This window comes from Diabrotica undecimpunctata, chromosome 2 (assembly GCF_040954645.1).
Source record: "Diabrotica undecimpunctata isolate CICGRU chromosome 2, icDiaUnde3, whole genome shotgun sequence".
NCBI classification, from domain to species: Eukaryota; Metazoa; Arthropoda; class Insecta; order Coleoptera; family Chrysomelidae; genus Diabrotica; species Diabrotica undecimpunctata.
In genome coordinates this window covers 149597038-149619506 of record NC_092804.1, presented here as the reverse complement: position 1 = coordinate 149619506, position 22469 = coordinate 149597038, and the positions used below count along the sequence as shown (strand labels likewise).

The 22469-nt window shown below is 34.3% G+C and overlaps 1 protein-coding gene across 4 annotated transcripts in view; it reads right to left on the bottom strand.

Annotated features, from left to right (window-relative positions):
- LOC140435042 (ATPase family AAA domain-containing protein 2-like) overlaps window positions 1-22469 on the bottom strand; it is a 91408-nt gene that overhangs the window by 15563 nt on the left and 53376 nt on the right. For all 4 annotated transcript variants that reach the window (XM_072523729.1, XM_072523726.1, XM_072523728.1 and 1 more), the window contains 10 exons: window positions 20773-20914; window positions 15472-15719; window positions 15219-15367; window positions 14821-15069; window positions 9867-10079; window positions 9621-9802; window positions 7809-7995; window positions 4690-4875; window positions 3381-3673; window positions 390-575 (listed from right to left, as the gene is read on the bottom strand). In XM_072523729.1, coding sequence (XP_072379830.1) covers window positions 390-575; window positions 3381-3673; window positions 4690-4875; window positions 7809-7995; window positions 9621-9802; window positions 9867-10079; window positions 14821-15069; window positions 15219-15367; window positions 15472-15719; window positions 20773-20914 — 2035 coding nt within the window. The remainder of the gene's footprint in view (window positions 1-389; window positions 576-3380; window positions 3674-4689; window positions 4876-7808; window positions 7996-9620; window positions 9803-9866; window positions 10080-14820; window positions 15070-15218; window positions 15368-15471; window positions 15720-20772; window positions 20915-22469) is intronic.

Below are 22469 nucleotides of genomic sequence, written 5' to 3'. Positions count from 1 at the left end.
ACGAGCTATGTTCTGTGGGATGGAAAATTCAAGTAACTCAAAATCGTTATAACATGATGGTGTTAAAAAATATTTCGAATGCGAAAATGATAAAACCTTGCGTTTCCAAGGTATAGACTGCCCAAGATATAATTACTGGCATTCTGTATGTGCTGATGTAGTGAAAGTAAAGATGTAGTTTTTATGGTTTTGAATTTCAAAGTCTTTTACAATTTTCTAATCACTCTAACATGTTTTCAATGAAGTAAAAATATTAAAACACTGCAACTTGACTTAAAATATACTTTTCAGTATACTTATTTTATCGATTTATCTTTAAAATCATCGAAAATTCATTCTATAACACAATAGCCCGTAAAATGAACATTCGATTTATAAGAGTTACTTACTTGGCAGGATTATATTCTAAAGCATTTTGACATATTAATTCGATGTCTGTTAAAAAATCCTTAGCACATTCGTAACGATGAAAATCAACTTTAGTCATCATTGTTTCTAAATCCATGGGTTGTTTAATAATGTTGGTATAATCAGGTACTTCTTCGGTATCTACGGGTTTGGTGAACATAAAAAATCTAAAAAGTTAAGTATTATTAAATTCCACTTTTTAACTTAAAAGTTATTGTTGAAAGTGACAATAACTAAGTATTTTAGGAGAATATAAAAAGGATTTATTTAATATAATTTAACAAGAAAATATTTATATTAAAATTAATTGAGTTCCAAAGAAAGATCTTGAATCTGTAAATGACATCTGCCTGCAAACGGAACACCGAAATGATATGCAAATAAAAATTGACAAGTTGACACAGTACTCCGACATCTGACTGATCTGACTCCGAATAAACAAGGAGAAAACCAAAATCTTAAAAAATAACCACCCAAATAATAAAACAAATAAGAAAATTATAAGGGATAAAGGATAAGTAAGTAAAAAGAAGTACAAGTGCAATAGAAGGGAATGGAATGAATTGCTCCAGAGAATGAACAAGAAGATGCAATAACCCAGCTGAAGCCAGCGATCTTACAATTTTGACCTAGAAACGCACAAGCGCCCAATAATTCACAAGAACGGATGACACTAGAGAGAAAAAGAGTTAATGGAAAGAAAACCTAAACTGGAGAAAAAGGTTTTACAAAAACAATTACTCAAAAACACGTTGACATCACACGAATGTAACATATTAATAAATGCCAATACTGCCGAGATCAGATACTGGAAGGAAACCCAAGAAAAATAAGTTTACAGATCACTTGTATGGTTTAAAGGGTTAGAAAAATAAATTGTAAGAATTTTTAGTTGATTTCAGGAGTTTTTGACAGTTTTAATATTCTAAAAGCGTCACAAACACTCACAGATATGTTAAAAAAGAATTTACTTAAGATAAGTGTTATGCATTATACAGATTTGGAATTTATTTTACGGAACATAGGCTTTTTAATACAATAACTCAGGTTCCCTGATTTGCAATTAACCAGTGTAAATTTCAATATAACGTCGCGATGTTTTATAATTAATTCATTTGTACGACTGGACTCCCTCTCCAGTCGATATCCTACTACCGCAGCGCACCTTACCAAACGCAGCGATCATCGTATAATTAAAATTAAATCTAGCCGCCAGTGTAAAAACGGAACACAGGTAGATTGGATGACAATTCGTCAAAAACATACAATTTTACGTAGATATGGAATTAAAAATATTATTTAACTAAAAAAATTTTGATGTTCTTGGCAAAATGGCTTAAAATAAGTAGATTTCTAAAAATAAAAAGGAATTAGAAAAATAACATAATAATATTAAAAACAAAAATTTAACGTAATAGAGGTTCAAATAATCCACCTCTTTCTGCAGAGCAAAAACCAAATGAGATACTCTCATATCCCTGAGCAGTTCCGGTCTAATGCTTCCACAAAGATGAATTATTTTGTACCCCAATTCGGCTAAATTTCGGGCTCTTTTAAAATCATGTCGATGAACACTCGCTTTCAAATATCCCCAAAGAAAAAAAATCATTTGGCGATAAGTCCGGTGATCTTAGAGTCCATTTTATCGTACCACGAGAAGAAATTAATTTATATCCAAAAATGGTTTCTAAATAATTTTGAACTGTTCGTGTATTGTGAGCAGGACAGCCGTCTTGCTGAAACTAAATATCGTCAAAGATAACAGGAAGTAATTGAACTGCTGGAATAATTCTAAATATATTTCCCGTTAATTTTCCATCAATAAAAAATGGACCGACCATATAGTACCTCAAAATACCTGTCCAAACATTAAGTTTTTGGGGATATTGTGTTCGTACTGGAATACTCAAGTGTTTGTTATGCCGAGACCAATATCGTACGACAGAAGGATTATGTTTTCGATGTAACGAAAATGTCGATTCATCGGTAAAAAAAATGTTTTTTAAAAAATGTTCATTTTCATTTTGATTATCCATCATGAGTTCACAAAATTCCATGCGTTTGAAATTGTCCTCGGCTAATAACTCTTGAGTAGTTGAAACTTTAAAACAACGGAAACTGTTTCGTTTCAAAATATTCCTGACAGTCCTATCATTCATATCCATTTCTTCAGCAATATTTTTGCTTCAACAAGGATCACTACTTTCAGCAACACTACAAACATCAATTTCCCTATTTTGTCGAACTTCGTTGATTATTTTCTCTCATTGTAGATCCGTATATTTTCGACAGTTTTGTACACAACCAAACGATTCAATTTTTTTAATAATACGACTAATAGTTGATTGTGTCGGTATTGACCTATCTTAGGCTAGGACCTATAGGCACAAGTAAATAAATTTATGTCACGGTACAAGTTGCTCCCATAATACCATTTTAAAATTTGCACTTTCTCTTCGTTTGTATATATGGTTAGAAACACTACTTTAATTTCAGCTTATGGCATTATAATGAGAAGCAAAGGTATTTAATTTGCTCGGCCAGTGATGTTCCTTGGGACTGTTGCCAAATCGGTAGAATAATAAATGTATTAAAGTATAAATTAACCAATTCAAATAATACCTAATGAACACAAACAAAGTTGTTGTTAATAAAACGTTATTATCTGCACAGAAATACAGAATTACCAATATTCCAAACGGAATTTCAGGAAAATATCGGTAGACGGAACAGCACTGTCGGTGTACGCGTGCCAAATGCGCTGCTACTAATCGCGAAAGAGCAGCAATCCAGTAGAATAAACATATTAATTATAAAACATCACCACGTTATATTGAAATTTACACTGGTTAATTGCAAATCAGGGAATCTGACTTATTGTATTAAAAAGCCTATGTTCCGTAAAATAAATTCCAAATGTGTATACATTAATATTAAATAAATGTATCAATCTAAAAAGTTTGTATACTTACAACCTATTATTCGCTAATTTTTTACACATATCCCTTAGAAATATTCTAAGTTCCCGTAACGTATGTTCTTCCTCTTCATACAATTTTTTGGTTTCTTTTGCGTCAAGTGGTAATGGTGGCGGAGTTGGTGCCCTAGGAAGAGGCGGCGGAGTTTTCGGTAATTCCCTTGCATTTTTGACAGGCTTCAAACTACTATCAATTATAAGAGGTTTATAGAAAAGTCTCCTTAAGTCAGCAGTAGGAGCTTCGACTTCTATCACTTCCTTTCGATAATATGAAAACAGTTTTTGGACCTGAGAAAATATTTGTCATTAGATAAAATAGTTCTTTCCACACAAGTGTATGTTAATGTCTACAACTACATACATTCTCTTTCTGATGGATCCTCTGTGAAAAGTCTTGATTCTGGACTGATTTGTACACAATCTCCAGTGTCTACAACTACATACATTCTCTTTCTGACGGATCCTCTGTGAAAAGTCTTGGACTGATTTGTACACAATCTCCAGCTGACATTTTGTTAAAATTTAAGCGCCCATTAGTTTTAAGAAACCCAGCAGAGCGTCAACCTACTGAGCGTACAGACTCGGAGGCCGTAAGTTCAAATCCGGTCGAGCTCTTCTTTGTAAACACAATGCAGTCGACTTTACTTAATAACAAGGCAATTGCTTAACACATACACAACTCCAAGTTAACCTTATAAGACATACCGAGAATATAATTGGAGAAGAAGATTGGTGACTTAAACGTTTCGTAAGGAGTATAAGAATGTTTTTGGCCACGATAACTCTAGCTTTAACTTACCTAAAGGCGAAAATCAGTAGTCGGATTACAGATTCACGAAACTCAAATACTCAATGTACTGTATTAACCTCTTGATACGTTGAATATTTACCGCGTGAATTTTTCCCCGGCTGTTGATTTTCGCCTGTAGGTACGTTGATACTCGAGTCTAAAAAGAACACGGTTCAAATTCAAATTAGTCAATTCTGACTCTGATTTTCATGGAAACTTCAGATTTTGGAAAGACTAGCTATTATCCCCCACAAACACTCCGTCACAATAGACTCGACTCACGGTAACAGCAACCCCACCATCTGAGGGAACAAGACAATAGTCAACGACTCAAAAAATCAATTACATAAGAGCCACTGCATAGTGGTTTCAGCGAACGTTAACTTATTGCGCATATTTTTGAGAAAAGAGTCCACAAATTTTTGAGAAAAAGATCTATGAAATAAATTTTTATATGGCAATGTATGCAATGAAAGCATAAAGTATTGTTATACATATAAATAATCGTACCTACCTCTTCAGGTAATGATTCATATAAATTTTCTGCTGTAGCCAAAAAAAGTATAGGAATATTAGGTTCCAAAGATGTTAGCTGTGAATTAAATATTGCTCGTACGGTATCAGACACAAGTGACCACCATGTATCTATATTGGGAATATAAACTATGCTGGGTACATTCTTCCTCGCTTCTATGAATACCTAAAAATTGTTTGTATTATTAAAATATGAGACAGGTTTAAAAATTGATAACGATTTTACCATAACGTTTAACAATATTTTACGCGCAGTGTGTGCTACAGATATTAATCATATAATCATCCCACCACGCATATATTATGATGTCCACATTATGTGGCAAATTTGTTACTATATATACGAGGATAGATTGATATTAAACTAGCCTTTGATAGATAGCGCTACTTGATACCGAATTGGTTTCGGTGTTAGTTTGGTTTTACAGCCGTCAAAAGCAAGCATTTTGTGTTTTCGGAGAAATGGAAAAAGTCGAGTATCGTTCGGTGATTAAGTTCCTCCACAAAAAGGATAAAACGAATATGCAAATCAAAGCCGACCTGGACGAAGTTTATGGTGAGGTTTCACCTTCGTTAGCAACAGTAAAATTTTGGAAAGCTGAATTTGTTCGTGGTCGTACGAGTGTTTTTGATGATGAGCGTCCCGGGAGGCCAAATGAACTCACCACGCCGGAAATGATCAACAAAGTCCATGACATGATTATAGCAGATCGTCGAATTAAGCTCCGCGAGTTAATAGAGGTCCTAAACATTTCCTACGAACGCGTACACAACATCATTCACCATCATTTGGACATGAAAAAGCTATCCGCGCGTTGGGTGTCGCGTCTGCTGACAATTGATCAAATGCAAAAACGTGTGACCACTTCGGAGACGCTTTTGGAGATGATACGGCGCGATCCGAAGGATTTTTTTCGCCGATTATCACCGTTTATGAAACCTGGGTGTCGCCGAGCCGTCGAGGAAGGCAAAGTGATAGCAAGTGTTTTCTGGAATGCGAAGGGCATCATCCACATCGACTACTTGGAAAAAGGAAAAACAATCAATGGTGAGTACTACGCAGCATTATTGGATCGATTCGTTGCCGAATTGCGTCGAAAACGCCCCGGTTTGGAACGCAAAAAAGTGCTCTTTCACCAAGACAATGCACCGACTCATCACCGATTGGCTGTCGCCATGGCAAAATTAAAAGGGGACTATGTTGAGAAATAAATCTATTTATTTATATTGTTCTGAAGCTATTTTCTTGTGGCATTTTTAAATTAATTACTATTTAAATGGGAATCATCATTCAATCTTCGCTTATCCACTGCTGGACATAGATCACCCTCATAATTTTCCATCTATTTCGATCTTGTGCCTCTTGCATCCAATTCCTATGACAACGTTTTAGATCGTCAGTCCAACGTGTTGGTGGACGACCTCTACTTCGGTAGGCATCATCTCTTGGTCTCCATTCCAGTATCCGCTTTGTCCATCTATTGTCTGTCATTCGAGCCACGTGACCTGCCCAGTTCCATTTTAGTGTTGCTACTCTCTCTACTGCATCAGCCACTCCTGTTCTTTGTCGTAGCTGGCGATTTGGGATCTTGTCTTGTAGTGAAACGCCCAACATAGCACGCTCCATCGCCCTTTGACACACACGGATCGGAATTCGGATTCCACTTCGGAAATCCGAAGTGGAAATTGAAACGTCAATAAACGTATTTTAATCTTTAATTGTGGCTTATTCCCATTTAAATAGTAATTAAATCTATTTAATTCCAAAAAACTTGTTTTTTATATCAAAGGCTAGTTTTATATCAATCCACCCTCGTACGTTAATCAATAATTATTATTATTGAAATGCAGAAGCCGTTATCCTGCCATATTCGTTTTATATATTTTGTAAGTTTGAACGTCGTGACTTTTATTTTATTGAACCAATCTCCAACATCGTCCGAAATTATCCTGCAATCTATGTTTAGATTCCGACTTATAATTTTTACAGTGTGTTGTAATAATAGGAAAACTAAAAACCCGAAAAGAACTAATCTTTACATTTATCGACTTTAACGCTGCGTTTGACATAGTTATTTGGATAATATATGAAAATATCTACAACAGCTCCAGTATCAAAAGTCTGTATAAAAGTGTGAAGGATCGTGCTCTTAAAAAATCTAAGATTAAGCCACTTAAAAATGGTGGCAGGAGTAGAACAAGGAAATAATGTTCATACCATCCAAAAACGGATAATAGTAAGGAATAAAAGATTAAAAATCAAACAACCTTTTCTATGCAGTTAATATATTCTTAATAGGAGATTCAAAAACAAAACATGTAAGAACAGTCCTACATTTGGTCAGTTATTCTGCATGGAATTGAAGCCTGGGCATTAAAATTAAATACCATAAGACGACTAAAAAGCTTTGAAATTTGGCTTTATTGCAGAATGCTTAGAATGTCATGAACACAACACATAACGAATCCAACGGTAATAAACACGATAAACAGATAGTTCTAACTTATAACAACGATTTAGGAAAGACACGCTTCGTATCTAGGCCATAGTAATGAAAAATGGCAAATATACTATGAATAATAATTGAACCGAAGATAGAAGGCATAAAAAACAATGTTCAATTCATCGCAATATCAGAGCTTAAACGGGCATGAACGTTCAACAATTACTAGGAGCGGCGCAGAATAAAGAAGAGTTTGATAGAACGGAAATAACAAGAAAAATACTGTGGGAGGAACAGAAAAATAACGGTATTAGAACAAAAAAGTATAAGGAAGTGGTTAAAACTAAAAGAATGTACAAAATGGGAAAACAAAGACCAAGGAAAATCTGGGAAAATGGAAGACGCGAATAGGAGATAAAATAGACAGATAGGTTGATAGTCCGCTCCAGGACCAGACTACGACGCTGGTGGAGGACCTCATGCCCCATTTTCGTTTCTTGTCTTTGTGAAAAGCAAACGCGACGGTCCAAGCTAAGGACTAGCAACAATAATTTAAACAATGGTGGTCCTTTTTTAAACGAATCATAAAGTTCCATAAAATAACCGCCACTTCCATAAATAGTTTAAAATTAAAAAGGTTTTAAATTTATATTACCTGTATACAAGCCTCTTCACAAGATCTACCGGTTTCTTGGTAGAGCATTACCAAATTTAACATGTAGGCATGAATATGTTCCATTTTATATAGGAGGGCAGGAGCGATGTGGGACGTCGGGCCATGGCCAGGTCCATCGCCAGTAATAAGTAATTGTGCCGGTCGTAAGTTGGGGGATAATTTAACTCTAAAAATATAATCAATTTTAAAATATAACAAGCTATATTTAACCCTTCAACGGTTTTTTAATGGTTCAAAATATCTGAAAATGATATTTAATTCTGTCTCAAAATTGTATTTTGACTGTGGCGACTGCCTGAAATGTGGCGACTGCCCAAAAACTTACATCGGTCAAACTGGTAGAAATTTTAATAAACGAATAACAGAACATACAAGGGCTTTCAATAATAGAAAAACAGATTCTACATACGCACTTCACCTTCTAGATCATAATCACTGTTCTAATGATGAATTTAAAATTCTTCACATTCAACATAAAGGCCTTAAGCTATCTTTGTTAGAAGCTATGGAAATCAACAAATTAAAAAACACAGATATAATTCTGAATGACCAACTTGAGACAAACAGTTCTCCTCTCCTCATTAGAGACTATAAAGTGTAAACGCATGCCAAAAATAGATCACTTGAGAAAGGCAATCAGCCGAAACAGCTGCAGTGATAAGAGTTTAAAATAAATTTTGTGGAAGTTTTGAAAACAAAGTTTTCAGAGTTTTATTGTTACATAAAAAAAATTTCCATCAAGTAACGGTCGAATCCATCAATTATTTAAAGTACTACATTTAATGAATTTGTCAATATTTTCTAAATTATTCGTACACTATTATTAATTATAGAACATACGTTTTAATTAAGTATACAACTTAAAGGTGGCCACACTGGAATCCTATAGATATCACATTCAAACGCTAAAAGCAACTGTTGAAATAAAATCAATATTTTTAAAACCCTAGCCGATCATAAATTAATGAAGAGCTGAAGAAGAAGTCCTATTTAGAGTCTATAGAGCTTTGTCCGCTCCAAATTAGATTACGGAAGTATTCTCCACATGTCTATTGCAATACTTATCTATATATATATATATATATATATATATATATATATATATATATATATATATATATATATATATATATATATATATATATATATATATATATATATATATATATATATATATATATATATATATATATATATATATATATATACCCGGTATTTAGGCGTTCCACGCCCTTCCGGTAGGGATCTATGGAGGAGTATCACCTAGCCGCAAGCCCTTATCTCTTGCCGTACTGCTCCACCATAGGCCGATCAGATACCAGCATATTCTAGACTAAGCCGCAGATTCATTTTAGAATTTTAAACTACTGCGTTAGCCTTTTTGGTTTCTGTTCACCGAGCCGGGGATTTGAACTGACATCTCTCGCATTGAAGCGAAGGAGAAGCCAGCCGCCCAGCCCGCTTGGCTATCCGATCGACTGCAATACTTATCTAAAATCTCTAAATACAACACAAACCACCGCTTTGCATACATTACTGTTCAATTATTATTTATCTATGTTACAATTTTAATTCCCCGTTATTCTTGGTATAGGTTCAGTCATTCTATTTTAAATTATTGTATATTGGTGTGATACTATTGACACCTATCGACGAGGCTCTCCCCACTTTCTGGTAGACAACAGAAAGTAGGTTGGATGTGAAAATATTTAAATGGTCCCTTTATAAATAATACTTAATTAAATACATTTGTTACAAAATAAGAGAACATTTAAAAAAATATCTACGTACTTTGCCAATGAAGTACTCAAGCCGTGGGGAAAAGTTTGTTGAAGCAAATCCAAACATTTTTTTATCGGCTCTTGTAAAAGAGGTTCTAATATCGGGAATAGTTTTCTACCTAATCCTTGAGTAATTCTATGTTGTGCAGGAACCAATAAGGATTTTGCTCGAATAAAGTCAACTTTTTCTACCTAAAATCAATATTAATAACATGTTATTATGCTAAAAAGGGATATTAGTGCGAGAAAAACTTACCTTGACATTTTCTGGTTGTAACATGAGCCTGTGTTCTGAATTATAAACTTGCGGATACGTTCGTCTGAAACTCTGTATGACTGCCTCAGAACAAAGAGCTCTTAAATCTGAACCACAATAACCAACAGTATTTTCCGATAAATAGTCTAAAAGTTGTCTACTTGGAGGATTTTTCCAAGAAGATGTATGCACATTTAGTATTTCTTCTCTTTCCTAAAATTGGATAAATTGTATTTACCTGTTTTTAATTAGAACAAACAAGTAATACGTGATAATATATTTATTTTATTTTTTACATCTATATTTTACTATGCCATACCTATTTATATACTATTTTTATTTTACTTAATACAACAGCGCTAAAAAGAATACTAAACGAAAACAAAGCTTATTTTTCAGTCGCCCATGTGTTCCGCTCCAAAAACACACACTAGAGAAAACTATTATCAGACCAATAGTATGTTATACATGCGAGAAAGCTGAAAGTCTTTGAAAGAAAAGTCCTAAGGAAGATATTTGGACTTATGAACGAAGAATGGAGATGGATATAAAGTGGATGCAATTTATACAGAAACTATTTTCCGAGTTAACCTAGATAACGACAGCATTGCGGATAATTCCAACCTACGAATGGATATAGTTTTTAAAGACAGATTTTGAACTTATTAATGTACAACTTACAGTGTTACTTTCGTATGCAGTACGAAAATATAATACGATAGTCTGGACCCTTATCGAAGCCGTGAATTGAATCAGAAAAGCTGTGAATTTCTATTGTGATTTTTTATTTTGAAATAAATAACGGGGTATTTTGCAATAATTTACTAAAGCAATATCAGAGACGAAATTTTTCCATTCGTTATTGGGAGTGTCAGACACAGGATCATCCAATTGAGTTCTTGGAGCCACAATTTGTGTATAAATTTTTTCTAATGAATATAAATGCGCCAAGAAGACCAATAGGGTCAAACATTTAGATGAACACGACAAAAATAATAGAGCCGTTCTTTTAGTGTATAGATATGTGTGTTCTGGAGAAATTATGACCGAAATAATAAAGCGGTCTTCATTATTCTGCTAGGAGAGGTCTAGTATCTTGCTACTTGTATTTTCAACATTTAGTTCATAATTTAGGAGGGTGGCTTATATGTTTTGCTGAATTGAGTATATGGAGTTGAGTTGGAAACCCATCTGTGCAGACGAATTCCATGATGGTGTAACATTTAATTAAACTCATAGTGTATGGTTTCAAGAGTAAAAAATAATTGGTTCCATAGAGAATATCATCAATATAGGTTTGATTAAAGAGAGCGTCAGCACAGAGTGGGAATTTCCCTTTATATAAATTTGCAATTTCGTTTAAACAACGAGTTGCCAAGAAACTGGAGCAAGTTACTCCATAAGTAACAGAAGTAAGTTCGAAGCATTTTAAAGGTTTATTTGGGCTGTCTCTCCAAAGAATATTTTGGAGAAAGGTTTGTTCGAAGTTGACATTAATTTGTCTGTACATTTTCTCAATGTCTGCGATAAAAACGATATTAAATGGTCGAAAACGACAAATAATATCAAACAAATCGGGCTGTACCTGATATTAGGTGAGTAAAATATCATTAAGGAAGCACACAGAAGTGAATACCGTTGAAAACTACGTGAAGTTTTGTACTAGCAGAATCTTTTAGCACTCAGTGATGGGGCAAGAAGTATTTATTTAGAGAGTGAGAATTGTGCAGAGATAAAGATACATATTTAGCATGGTTTAAGTTTTTATATTCATCGATGAATTTTTTGTAATCATTAGAGTCTTCTTCTTAGAGTGCCGTCTCCCTATGGAGGTTGGCAATCATACTGGCTATTTTTATTTTTGAACTTGCTGCTCTAAACAAATCAATCGATCTGCATTGATACCAATCAATGAAAGAGAGTACTTAATTAAAGAGAGTAGCTATTCAATATTCTTTCAAGTAATTCAAACCGTTTCCTTGCTACATAACATGAGTTACCTAGCTTAAGGTATTAGGAAGGGGACTTCAATGGTAAATCAGCTTCTTCCATCTCACGGAGCATGGAGATCTAGGTACAAACATTAACTTTACCAACTACTCAAAGAGACACCGTTCTCAGAATTCGTTTAACTTCAATAGGCTGTGATGTAGTGAGAATGGAGACCGAAAGATTGTCGAAAAGGTCCCTTTTCGCCGATTGTCGAAGAGAGAGAGCGAGAGAGAGAGAGAGAGAGCTGTTTTGATAAATAAAAAATATTTTCTTTGGTAAGAAGCAAAAAATATGTATAGTAGTGGGTAGTAAAAATGTAATGAATGTAACAGTTATAAATATAGATATCCATAATTATTATTGATGGAATATCTCAATAACCTAATCCTGAACACTGCAGTACGGTTTTTTCATCATTCAGCTCGTGGATTCTTCATAATAACTGCCATTCGAATTAACAACACGTTTCTGTCTAGGGTTTTCAATGCGTAGCAAATCAATTAAGCAGTTCTGAAATTAAATTTTCCTCATGACCTTCAGTGCCATCATCGCATTCGTTTCAAATATCTTGACGCTACTCTAGCCATCAGAGAAGAAAATGCCAGTGATTCATTTCAAAATTCAGCATCAACAAGCTGAATTTTGCAAGAATCTATACGGCGTACAAATTCTTGGTATTGGATGCGTACAGATTCTTGTTATTGGATATTGTCCGTTTTTCCCCTCTACGAGGCGCATGGGTTTAGGGGGAAACCCAGGAGTAGGAGTGACAAACTTTTTTGCATCTTTTTGGGGTTCCAAAATTGACATTCTCAGCAAAATTCTGCTTTTTCATGATTTTTAGAGGTCACACCTCTGACGACTGGACTATGTCGTCAAAAAGAAAAAGATGCAGATGCGGGACTGTATGAAGACCGTTGTGGCGGAGTTATGTAAGCTTGTGATTTGCCAAAAACAATTGCACAAAGTTCTATAAATGTGCTTACGTATTATCGTGATGAAGAACCCAGTCCCGCTTGCCACAGGCGCTGTTTTCTTTTGATTTCATTGTAACGGTTCAAATGTATAAAATTTTAATTATTGTATTTCAAACTCCCTTTTTAAAAAAAATTACTTCACATATTTTAAATTCCGTTTGATTCATTAAGTAGTATCTTTTATTCGACCCTGTATAAAGTTTGAATTTGCTGGTTGCAATTATATATTCGAAAAAATGTTTTGTTATAAACATCTCAAAACATCCCAATCGGAGAGCCTTAGGTCTCTGGGAATAGAATAAACAAAATTTAAAAGCGGAGACAAACTGGAAACACTCATGAGGATATGAATTCTGAAATTGTTGAAAAGTGTTTTCGTCTGTGTTGTTGGATCATGGAGCAAGGATCGATCATCATTATGTACAATGCGCAGAAATATTACGGACTTCCGCATGAAAAAAAGGCTGGATATATTAAAAAAATATAGAATACGTGTCGAAGCTTAAAGGACAACTAGTGGATATTGTAAGATTGCCTAAAATCCGATATGTTGTATTGACTGTTACGAGCATTGTGAATAAAAATGTGCTTAGTATGTTTTTCGTAGTGAAAGAAAATTTTGATTGGTATGAGTTGAATATCTACCAAAATTTAAACAATAATGTTAACAATTATTATATTTTTGTAAATTGACTTGTCTATAAATGGACACATTTTATAAAATCAAAAATTAACCAAAATTCTACTGCTTAACGGTAATATCGCACCCTCAGTGCAAGATTGCAGTAACTCAAAATTTTATGAAAATGAAGTAATCATGGAATTCGATTGTAAACATGGATATCTATCCCCTGTAAAACTTTAGTAACTTTCAAATGCTTAACCGGCCAAATATTACAACAACAACAGTTTAACTATTTTACGTTTTTGTACATAAGTTCAGTGCAAAACTGTTGTAATTCTAATGTAACAGAGTTACAACAGTTTTGCACGGAACATTGCAATGGTTTCGATGACAAGCAACGAAAGGCACGAAAATAGTAAGATATTTGTTATTTTAATATCTATCTCTGTGGTGTTTAATTTTAATGTACAGCGTGTTTACGTAATCCATTAACGGCCGAGACAATAAACAAAGATTTGCGACACCAATATATTCATGTAAGTTTTATGTCCTTTGTGTGCCATTATATTTTTCATAAAATGTGTGCGATGTCGTTCGACCATTTATTTATTAGATTGGATTAAAAACACATAAATTAAGACTAATTATTTACAGCCAAAAAGTATTTTTTCTTGTGAAAGGAAATACAGTTATCTTAAAACTTGTGTATTAACAATACTGACAGATTAAAAATATCTATTCTCAGAAAAATTGTTCTATAAAAACTTAATACCAAATTGTATTAAATCTTCTTGTAACCTTCCGGGGCGATTTTCTTATCATATGGTTCCCCCGTAATTCCCAACTTTTACTAAGGTAGTGAATTTCATTCCCTTTGTTAATCACTGTACTCAAGGTAGCCTGATTTGCATATTTTTATTATAGTTTTTATAAAAATATTTTGGCCAAAGATGATATACGAGAAGAGGACAACAACTAACAGAAAATGTGTCTACACTTTTTACAATTTTCCATGCAAAAGTGTTGTAACTTTAAATTTCTAATACTAAATGTGTAGTGATTAACAATTTTCTCCGTGCAAAAGTGTTTGTAACTTTGAAATTCCTAATTTTTTTGCATTAATATTATTTTATTTAAATTTCTATTTTTGGTTAATGTAACATAGGCTGAAAAGCATACAAAATCATAATTAAATGTTAATTTTTCTTAAAACTTGTGTCTTATTTCACCGACATTATCACGAAAAGAAACAAAATCGTCTTTATCTCAAAACTTACTTATTCTGACTTACTGCAGTCTTGCACTGAGGGTGCGATATAGTTTTAAGTTGCAGAAAATATTTAAACATACATATACTTACAGTTTTAGATGGCAGTGTAAAAAGTAATTCTCTATCAAATCTGCCAGGTCGACGAAGAGCCGGATCGATAGCATCGATTCTATTCGTTGCCCCTATAACTATTACTTCCCCTCGATCTGCTAATCCGTCCATTAACGCTAATAAAGTTGATACTATACTTGCATGGACTTGATCTTGCCTTGACGATCTTACCGGAGCCAGTCCATCGAGTTCATCAAAAAATATAATGGAAGGTTTCATTTCGGCAGCCTAAAACAAATTTTAACAGTTAATTTTATGTTTTTTTATCATATATTTAACATATTTTTCATGTATAAAACTAAATTTCATTCCTTAAAAATTGCTTTCGTGTATAATTGGTACAATGGGTAATGTAATAACTTCAAATAAATATTTACCTGCTCAAATAACTGTCGTAATTGCTTCTCCGACTCTCCAATCCATTTACTTAATAAATCTGCACCTTTCCTGAGGAAAAACGACACCTTCCTTTTTCCAAAACTACATTCATTAGCTAAAGCTCTAGCAATTAATGTTTTACCAGTTCCTAAAAAAAGTGGTTATACAATAATATTTCATTAAATATATATTTAATTGGATATTATTCATAGATAAATGATATTGAAAGGCAATTGTTGCTAGTTTTCTTACCTGGAGGCCCATGGAAGAGTACACCTCTTGGTGGTTGAATGCTAAACTGCTTAAAGACTTCTGGGTACATCATGGGAAGAAGTATCATTTCTTTTAAACATTGTATATGGTTATCCAGTCCGCCAATGCTGTTAAACTTTATGCTGTTATCCAATGTTTCCGGTTTGATTGGAACAATCTTGTTAATTCCTCCAGCCCCAGATTTCATTCGTTCAGTTTTGGAATGATGGGGACTTTTAGGTGGCTTACTAAAAAACATACACAAAAGACATCATTTAAAAGGGTAAAACATAAAAAAACATAAAAAAACGTCAAAAATGACAAAGTTTTCATACGCTTTCAAAGTTCCTCGCGATTTTTTTTTAAGATTTTAACCGTAATCAACAGACAAATTCCAATAAAATTTTGTTTATAAACAGTTTATAGTCACGAATATATGTTATATACTTTTAAGTTATTTTCAGTTATTTTAAATGTAATTGACAAAAATATTAAAGAAGTAATAATAAAAAGGGAGACATTCCTGATTTCTGTATTAACAATTCATTTTGGGATCTTATCAGGTTTACATTGAAAATAATTCAGTTGAATGTCAGGGAGTAATTAATGCGAATAAAGAATAGGAGATATTATTTCAAATTACGTAAAAATTGATAAAAAAAAAAGTCAATTATCGATAACATAGGTAGAAATATAAATAGTCCGTGGGGAGTTGTCTGTCTCCCATCGGACGCGTCCCCAGGTGGTGAATGGGGGAACGCCCTAACCGGTTATAGGACCGGTGGGTAGTTGGGAAATAAAAATACCAGCCGCGAACCAAAACAGACTAAGGTATGGCAAACCTAACAGAAGAGTCCCGAGCCCTCCAGGTTGGGGGTTGGGCTAGAGACTGACAACCTATTCCTGTAAAAAAACATATGTTACGGAATCTCAGGAACTATTAGCTGGACGGAACTCACGACGTCGACCCTGCAAACGCAAAATGGAACTGAGATTAGGAACATGGAATACCCGAACCCTGTACCGAACTGGAGCTCTCTCACATCTTTACTAGACATAGTGAACACATACAAAGTAGATGTTTTAGCACTGCAGGAAATGCCGTGGACGGGAACTGGCACTCTTGACAAGAGAACACATTCCATATATTACAGCTGCAATGAAAACACATATATGGGGTAGGATTTATTGTAAACCGAAGGATACAAGGCCTTATTATTGACTTTAAAGCATACAGTCAAAGAATGTGCTATTTGCGCTTAAAGGAAAAAATCTTTAATTACACTTTGATCAATACACATGCCCCAACTGATGGCAAAAAATAGGAAATAAATATTAAAGATTATACTAGGTGACATGAATGCAAGAATAGGACGAGAGCGAGTTTTCATGCCCACGATAGGACAACATGACAGATTATGAAGATTTAAACTATATGGCACGAAAATTAATTGAAGAGTATAGTCTAGAAGTAAATAAAAAGAAAACCGAATACCTGTGCATTGGAGCAGAACGAAAAGATCTCATATTAGACAATAACACTACGATAAAACACTGCTGTGACTACAAATACCTAGGTATCACTATTTCACAAGATGGAACATTAGACAAAGCCATAAGAGAGAGAAATACGTCAGGGAGAAAAGCCATCACAATGTTAAACACCATTTTATGGGACCAATCCATCAGCAAAGAAAATAAAAAGAGGATATATGAGACTATAGTAAAAGTATCACTTTATACAGCTGTGAGGTATGGCCACTGAAAGAAAGAACACTGTCAACGCTGAAAGCGACGGAAATGGATTTTTGGAAAGAGCCGCAGGAAGATCTAGAAGAGAAAGGATTACCAACGAACGCATTAGAGAAATAATGGGAATCAAACGAACAATCACAGATGACCTAACAACAAAACAACTTATCTGGTTCGGACACATACAAAGAATGGACGAACAACGAATGCCAAAAGAAATACTAAAGTGGCAACCAGAAGGAAAGAGAAAACTAGGTAGACCGAGAAAAAGTTGGAGCGAAGGAATAAATAAAGAACTGAGAGAGAGGGCCATAGAAGAAGATCTATGGAACAACCGGTCTAAGTGGCAATTGGAAGTCGGAAAACGGCGGAGAACGTTATAAACCGACAAGTAGTAGTAGATAGGAAAACATAGGCTACACAACATCAGTAGCAATAATGGATTACGACTGATACACTTAGCAGCAGCACTCAATATAACAGTCGCTAGCATCTATTTTGAACACCAGAACATATACAAGGTAAACTGGACCTCTCCTGATGGAACAACAACAAGTCAGATTGATAACATCTTAATAGATTCAAGGCATGGAACAGACGTTCCATGCCTTGGAACTCGAATAAAATAAACTTGGAATATAGACTCAAATAATTGCCTAGTGATCTCAACATTGAGGGCTAGAATTTCAAATACTAGTAAAGAAAATAAAATGGATACAAAAAAAATGGAATGCGCAAAAGCTGAGAAAAGCGTAATTGCAGAACGGTACATGGAAAACATCAGCAACGGGCTAAGGAATCAAAATGTGAATGAAGAATGCCAGACAGATATAGACTCCTACTGGGCCAGAATAAAGGAAGACATTGAAGCAGCAGCGAAAGAGGAAATAGGAACAGAAATTTGTGCCCGCAGAAATCATTGGTTTGACGATGAATGCAAGAATACAACAAAAGAAAAAAATGAAGCCTACAGAAAGATGCTTACCCGACGAACTAGAACAATTGTAGAGAATTACCAGACAAAGAGAAGAAAAAAGGATACACAAAAGACAAAAACGAAACCACCTAAATGCGGAACTTAAATATATAGAAAACCTCAATAGTTAACATCAACAGAAAAGAATTCAAGGCAACCACAAGACAATGCAGAAGTCAGAATCGCGACCTATTAACAACAAGAAAAGATCTATTGAATAGATGGGTGGAATACTTTAACCAAGCACTTAATATAGATGAAGAAGAAGAAAACCTGGAAGACGAAAGAGATGAGTTAAGGGGAACGGACGAGAGAGAAGAGGAATTACCAACGATTCCTGAAGTTAAAAATGCAGTAAAAAACTAGCCAGAAACAAATTACCCGGAATAGATAATCTCCCGGCTGAACTATATAAAGAAGGTGGCCATGATACCATAATGGCATTACAGCAGCTTATAAAAGAAATATGGATAAAGACATATGAATGATTGGAATATTGGAATACTTTACACCATACACAAAAAAGAAGATATCTTTGAATGCTCTAACCACAGAGGAATTACGCTTCTAAATGCAGCATATAAAATATTTTCTACAGTACTATGTCATCGTATGGCACCATATGCAGAACGGATAGTAGGAAAATACTAGGCTGGTTTCAAAGGTGATAAATCGACAATTCATCAGATTGCAACCCTGAAACAAATTTTGAAAAAACACTGGATTATGGCATTGATCACATATTTATAGACTACAAAGCAACCTACGACTCTGTGAATGGAAGAGAAATGTTCAAAGCAATGAAAGAGCTAGGAATACCAAATCAGTTGGTAAATTTAACAAAAACAACTCCTGAAAAATTTGAATGTAGAGTACGAATTCAGGGAGAACTGTCTGAACTTTTTAAAACAAATAAAGGGCTGCGCCAGGGAAACCCTCTCTCCTGTATAATGTTCAATCTGGCTCTGGAAAAAGTAATACATATGTCACAAATCACAACCACTGGTTCAATATATAATAAATCAGTGCAAATCCTGGCCTATGCTGATGATATCGATATTATTGGGAGAAAGAAAAACGCTGTACGGGAGGCGTATGTAGCATTAAAAGAATCAGCTACAAAAATGGGTTTAATAATAAACACCAACAAAACGAAGTTTATGAAAATAAGCACGCAACCACAAATGCCACGACCACTTGTTATAGAAAACGACGTCATCGAAGCAATGAACGAATTTATATACCTGGGTGCGCTCCTTAACACTGAAAATAATACTACAGCAGAGATAAACCGCAGAATTTGCACGGCCAACAGATGCTATTTTGGGCTCAATCCCCCCCTTAAATTCACAATTATATCGAGAAATACAAAAATAAAACTCTACAAAACAATAATACGCCCAGTCCTAACATATGGTTCAGAGACCTGGACTCTAACAAAAAATAATGAAAACATGTTAGGATGTCAGTGAATGACAATGGAGTGTGGAGAAGTCTATACAACTTCGAACTTTATAGAATATACCGGGAACCTGATATCGTAAATCATATTAAGATAGGACGTCTGAGGTGGATAGGGCATGTAATGTGGATGGAACAAAATGAGCCAATTAGAAAAACGCTCCTTGATAGACCCATTGGTCAGAGAAGACGAGGAAGACTCAGAACAAGGTTCTTTGATAACATCGATGAAGACATGAGAAATATGGGAATACGTGCTTGGCGGAGAAAGGCGATGGATAGGGACGACTGGAAAGAAATTCTTGAGGAGCCTAGGACCCACGTAGGGTAAAGCCAAAATAATGATGATATAATTGCTGGTACAGAAGTGAAAGATTATGGTAAAAGTTTGTAAGAATAAATTATACGGTACGTAAGTTTAATTTGTGCGCTAGAAAAGTTTTCTATGTCTATAAAAAGATATTGCATATTTTAGAATAGGATAATAAGACATTTTAGAAACCTCTATGTATCATAACCTACTGAGAATTTTTTTGTTTAGTGTGTGTGTGTCTGTGTTAAGGAAATGCCTTGTAGCCATACAAAGGCTTCACTGTCTTTAAAAAGAATCGTTTTATATCCAAACAACTGCGGTACCTCGGAGTACCTATCCAATGGAAACAGAATTTCTCTTTCTTCCATTTAATAGATATAGTCCAGTGCCGGGCGGATTCAAACCCACGAACAAACGAGCGAAAAACTTGCTAGGTTACAGATCTCTCCACAGTTCAGCCGAGGTGGTAGTTACAGTGTTATATATTTACGCGCGTATTTTAAGTATGTTTTTTACGCGAGGATACTTTTTTCGGACGTTCGAATCAACTATCTAATCAAGGGCAATAAAAAAATAAGTGTGTTCGACTCAGTAAGCATTTGTAATATTGTTTGAAACATATTTGACGTGGAGGTATAAAATTGATCGCCATAACTTAGTGTGCACGTCATCACGTCGCATTGTCGCGAACCTAGGGAACCGCAGATTGTATTTACTTAAAAAGGGCTAATTAAAAAAATATTGGTCTAGTGTATAAAATTTCCGAAACAGTATTTATAGAGCTATTTATTATACATACCCACGTCGAACATCTGATGAAGATGAATCACTAGAACTGGAAGATACTTCCCGGATTCTGGGTCTAAACATTCTTGGTCTCATATCACGTGTTCGTAGGTCTCTAGTTCTTATGTCCCTTGTTCTCAGGACTGACTGTTGCACTAAAATAAAGTAAGTTAAAACGATTGTTGATTAATATTTAATAGACAAAATAGAGGAAGAACAAGTGACATAAAGCGATTTAATTAAGGTATGTAAATTTCCACGATTTTTTTATATTATTGTAATATTGCATGTATCTTCTTTAGTTTATCAAATGAGAATACAGTAATTAGAACTAAAGAAACTGTTTGGAATTGGAATCCCCGAACTAAGAAACTAAGTGACAAAATTGGACCGTCGCACCTGCCAGCGGGGAGAAGTCGAGGTTCTACCATAGATGATAAAACAAGACACACATTGCCTTTCGTTAATTTTTATTTTAATATTTGTTTCATGTGTATATACGAATTGGAAATAAAGTTTAAAGTTTATAAAAAAAGTTCATGACAGATTAATTTTACAACAATAATGGTAGCAGAGTCACAGAGTGTGGTTAGAAGATTTTAGTGATTAAAGAATAAATACAAGTTTTTCCCCGACAATTTAAAACCCGTCATTTTTATCGATATGATGTCCAGTGGAATTTTATGAACAGGTTCTCTCAACGAAAACAGGCAACGAACTTGGAATGCTCTGTGAGTAATATTTCATTATCTAACCTTGAATACATAAACATTTTTGTTGATTTTTAAATTGTTTGGATATCTTTTGATTGATTACTGCTTAATCAATTAAATTAATTATATGTGGCTAAATCAACACGACTGATTTAGCAACATATAACCGTAAAAGAGGTGCTTTAAAAACGCTTAGATGCAAAAAGAAATGAGAGGCTTAAACCTTTAACACGTTAACTGCCGATCTATTCTGGGTAGGTTTTCACCAAGAGCCGCTTACTGTTTTTGATACATAAACGTTTATTTATTTGTTTTTGGAAAAGTTAGAATAAAGTAAGTATTTTTAAACTAAACGCACATATATACAAGAAGGGCTGTTGGTGAATGCGCCAGAGCGTCAGTGGCGCTCGGGTGTAGTATTAATACTGGTATTACTGTAGTGTATTAGTACTTAGAACTGTTCAAAGACAATAGAACAGAACAGATAGAGATAGAAGTAGAAGAGGATATGATTTTAAAGATATTAAAAGAAGAAATTAAAACGGCATTAAAAAACAGCAAAAATGGTAAAGCAGTATGTGCAAATCCCTATAGAAACCTTAAAATGCATAAATGATGAAACCTTAGACATTATAGTAGACTTATTTAATTCAGTATACAAAACAGGACACATACCGAAACAATGGTTAATCTCCACCTTTTGTGCTATCCCTAAAATACAAACACTAAATATTGCAGTGCTTACAGGACAATATCACTAATAAATCACATTCTCAAATTATTCCTGAAAATAATACATGGTCGTATAAATAAAAAACTGGAAGAAGGAATAGATGATAGTCACTTTGGGTTCAGAAACGGACTAGGAACCAGAGAAGCGTTATTTGCTTTTAATGTGTTAGCTCAAAGACGCATGGATATGAATGTTGATGTGCATGTCTGTTACGTTGATTTTGAAAAGGCATTTGACAAAGTAAGACAAGAAAAATTAGTCCAA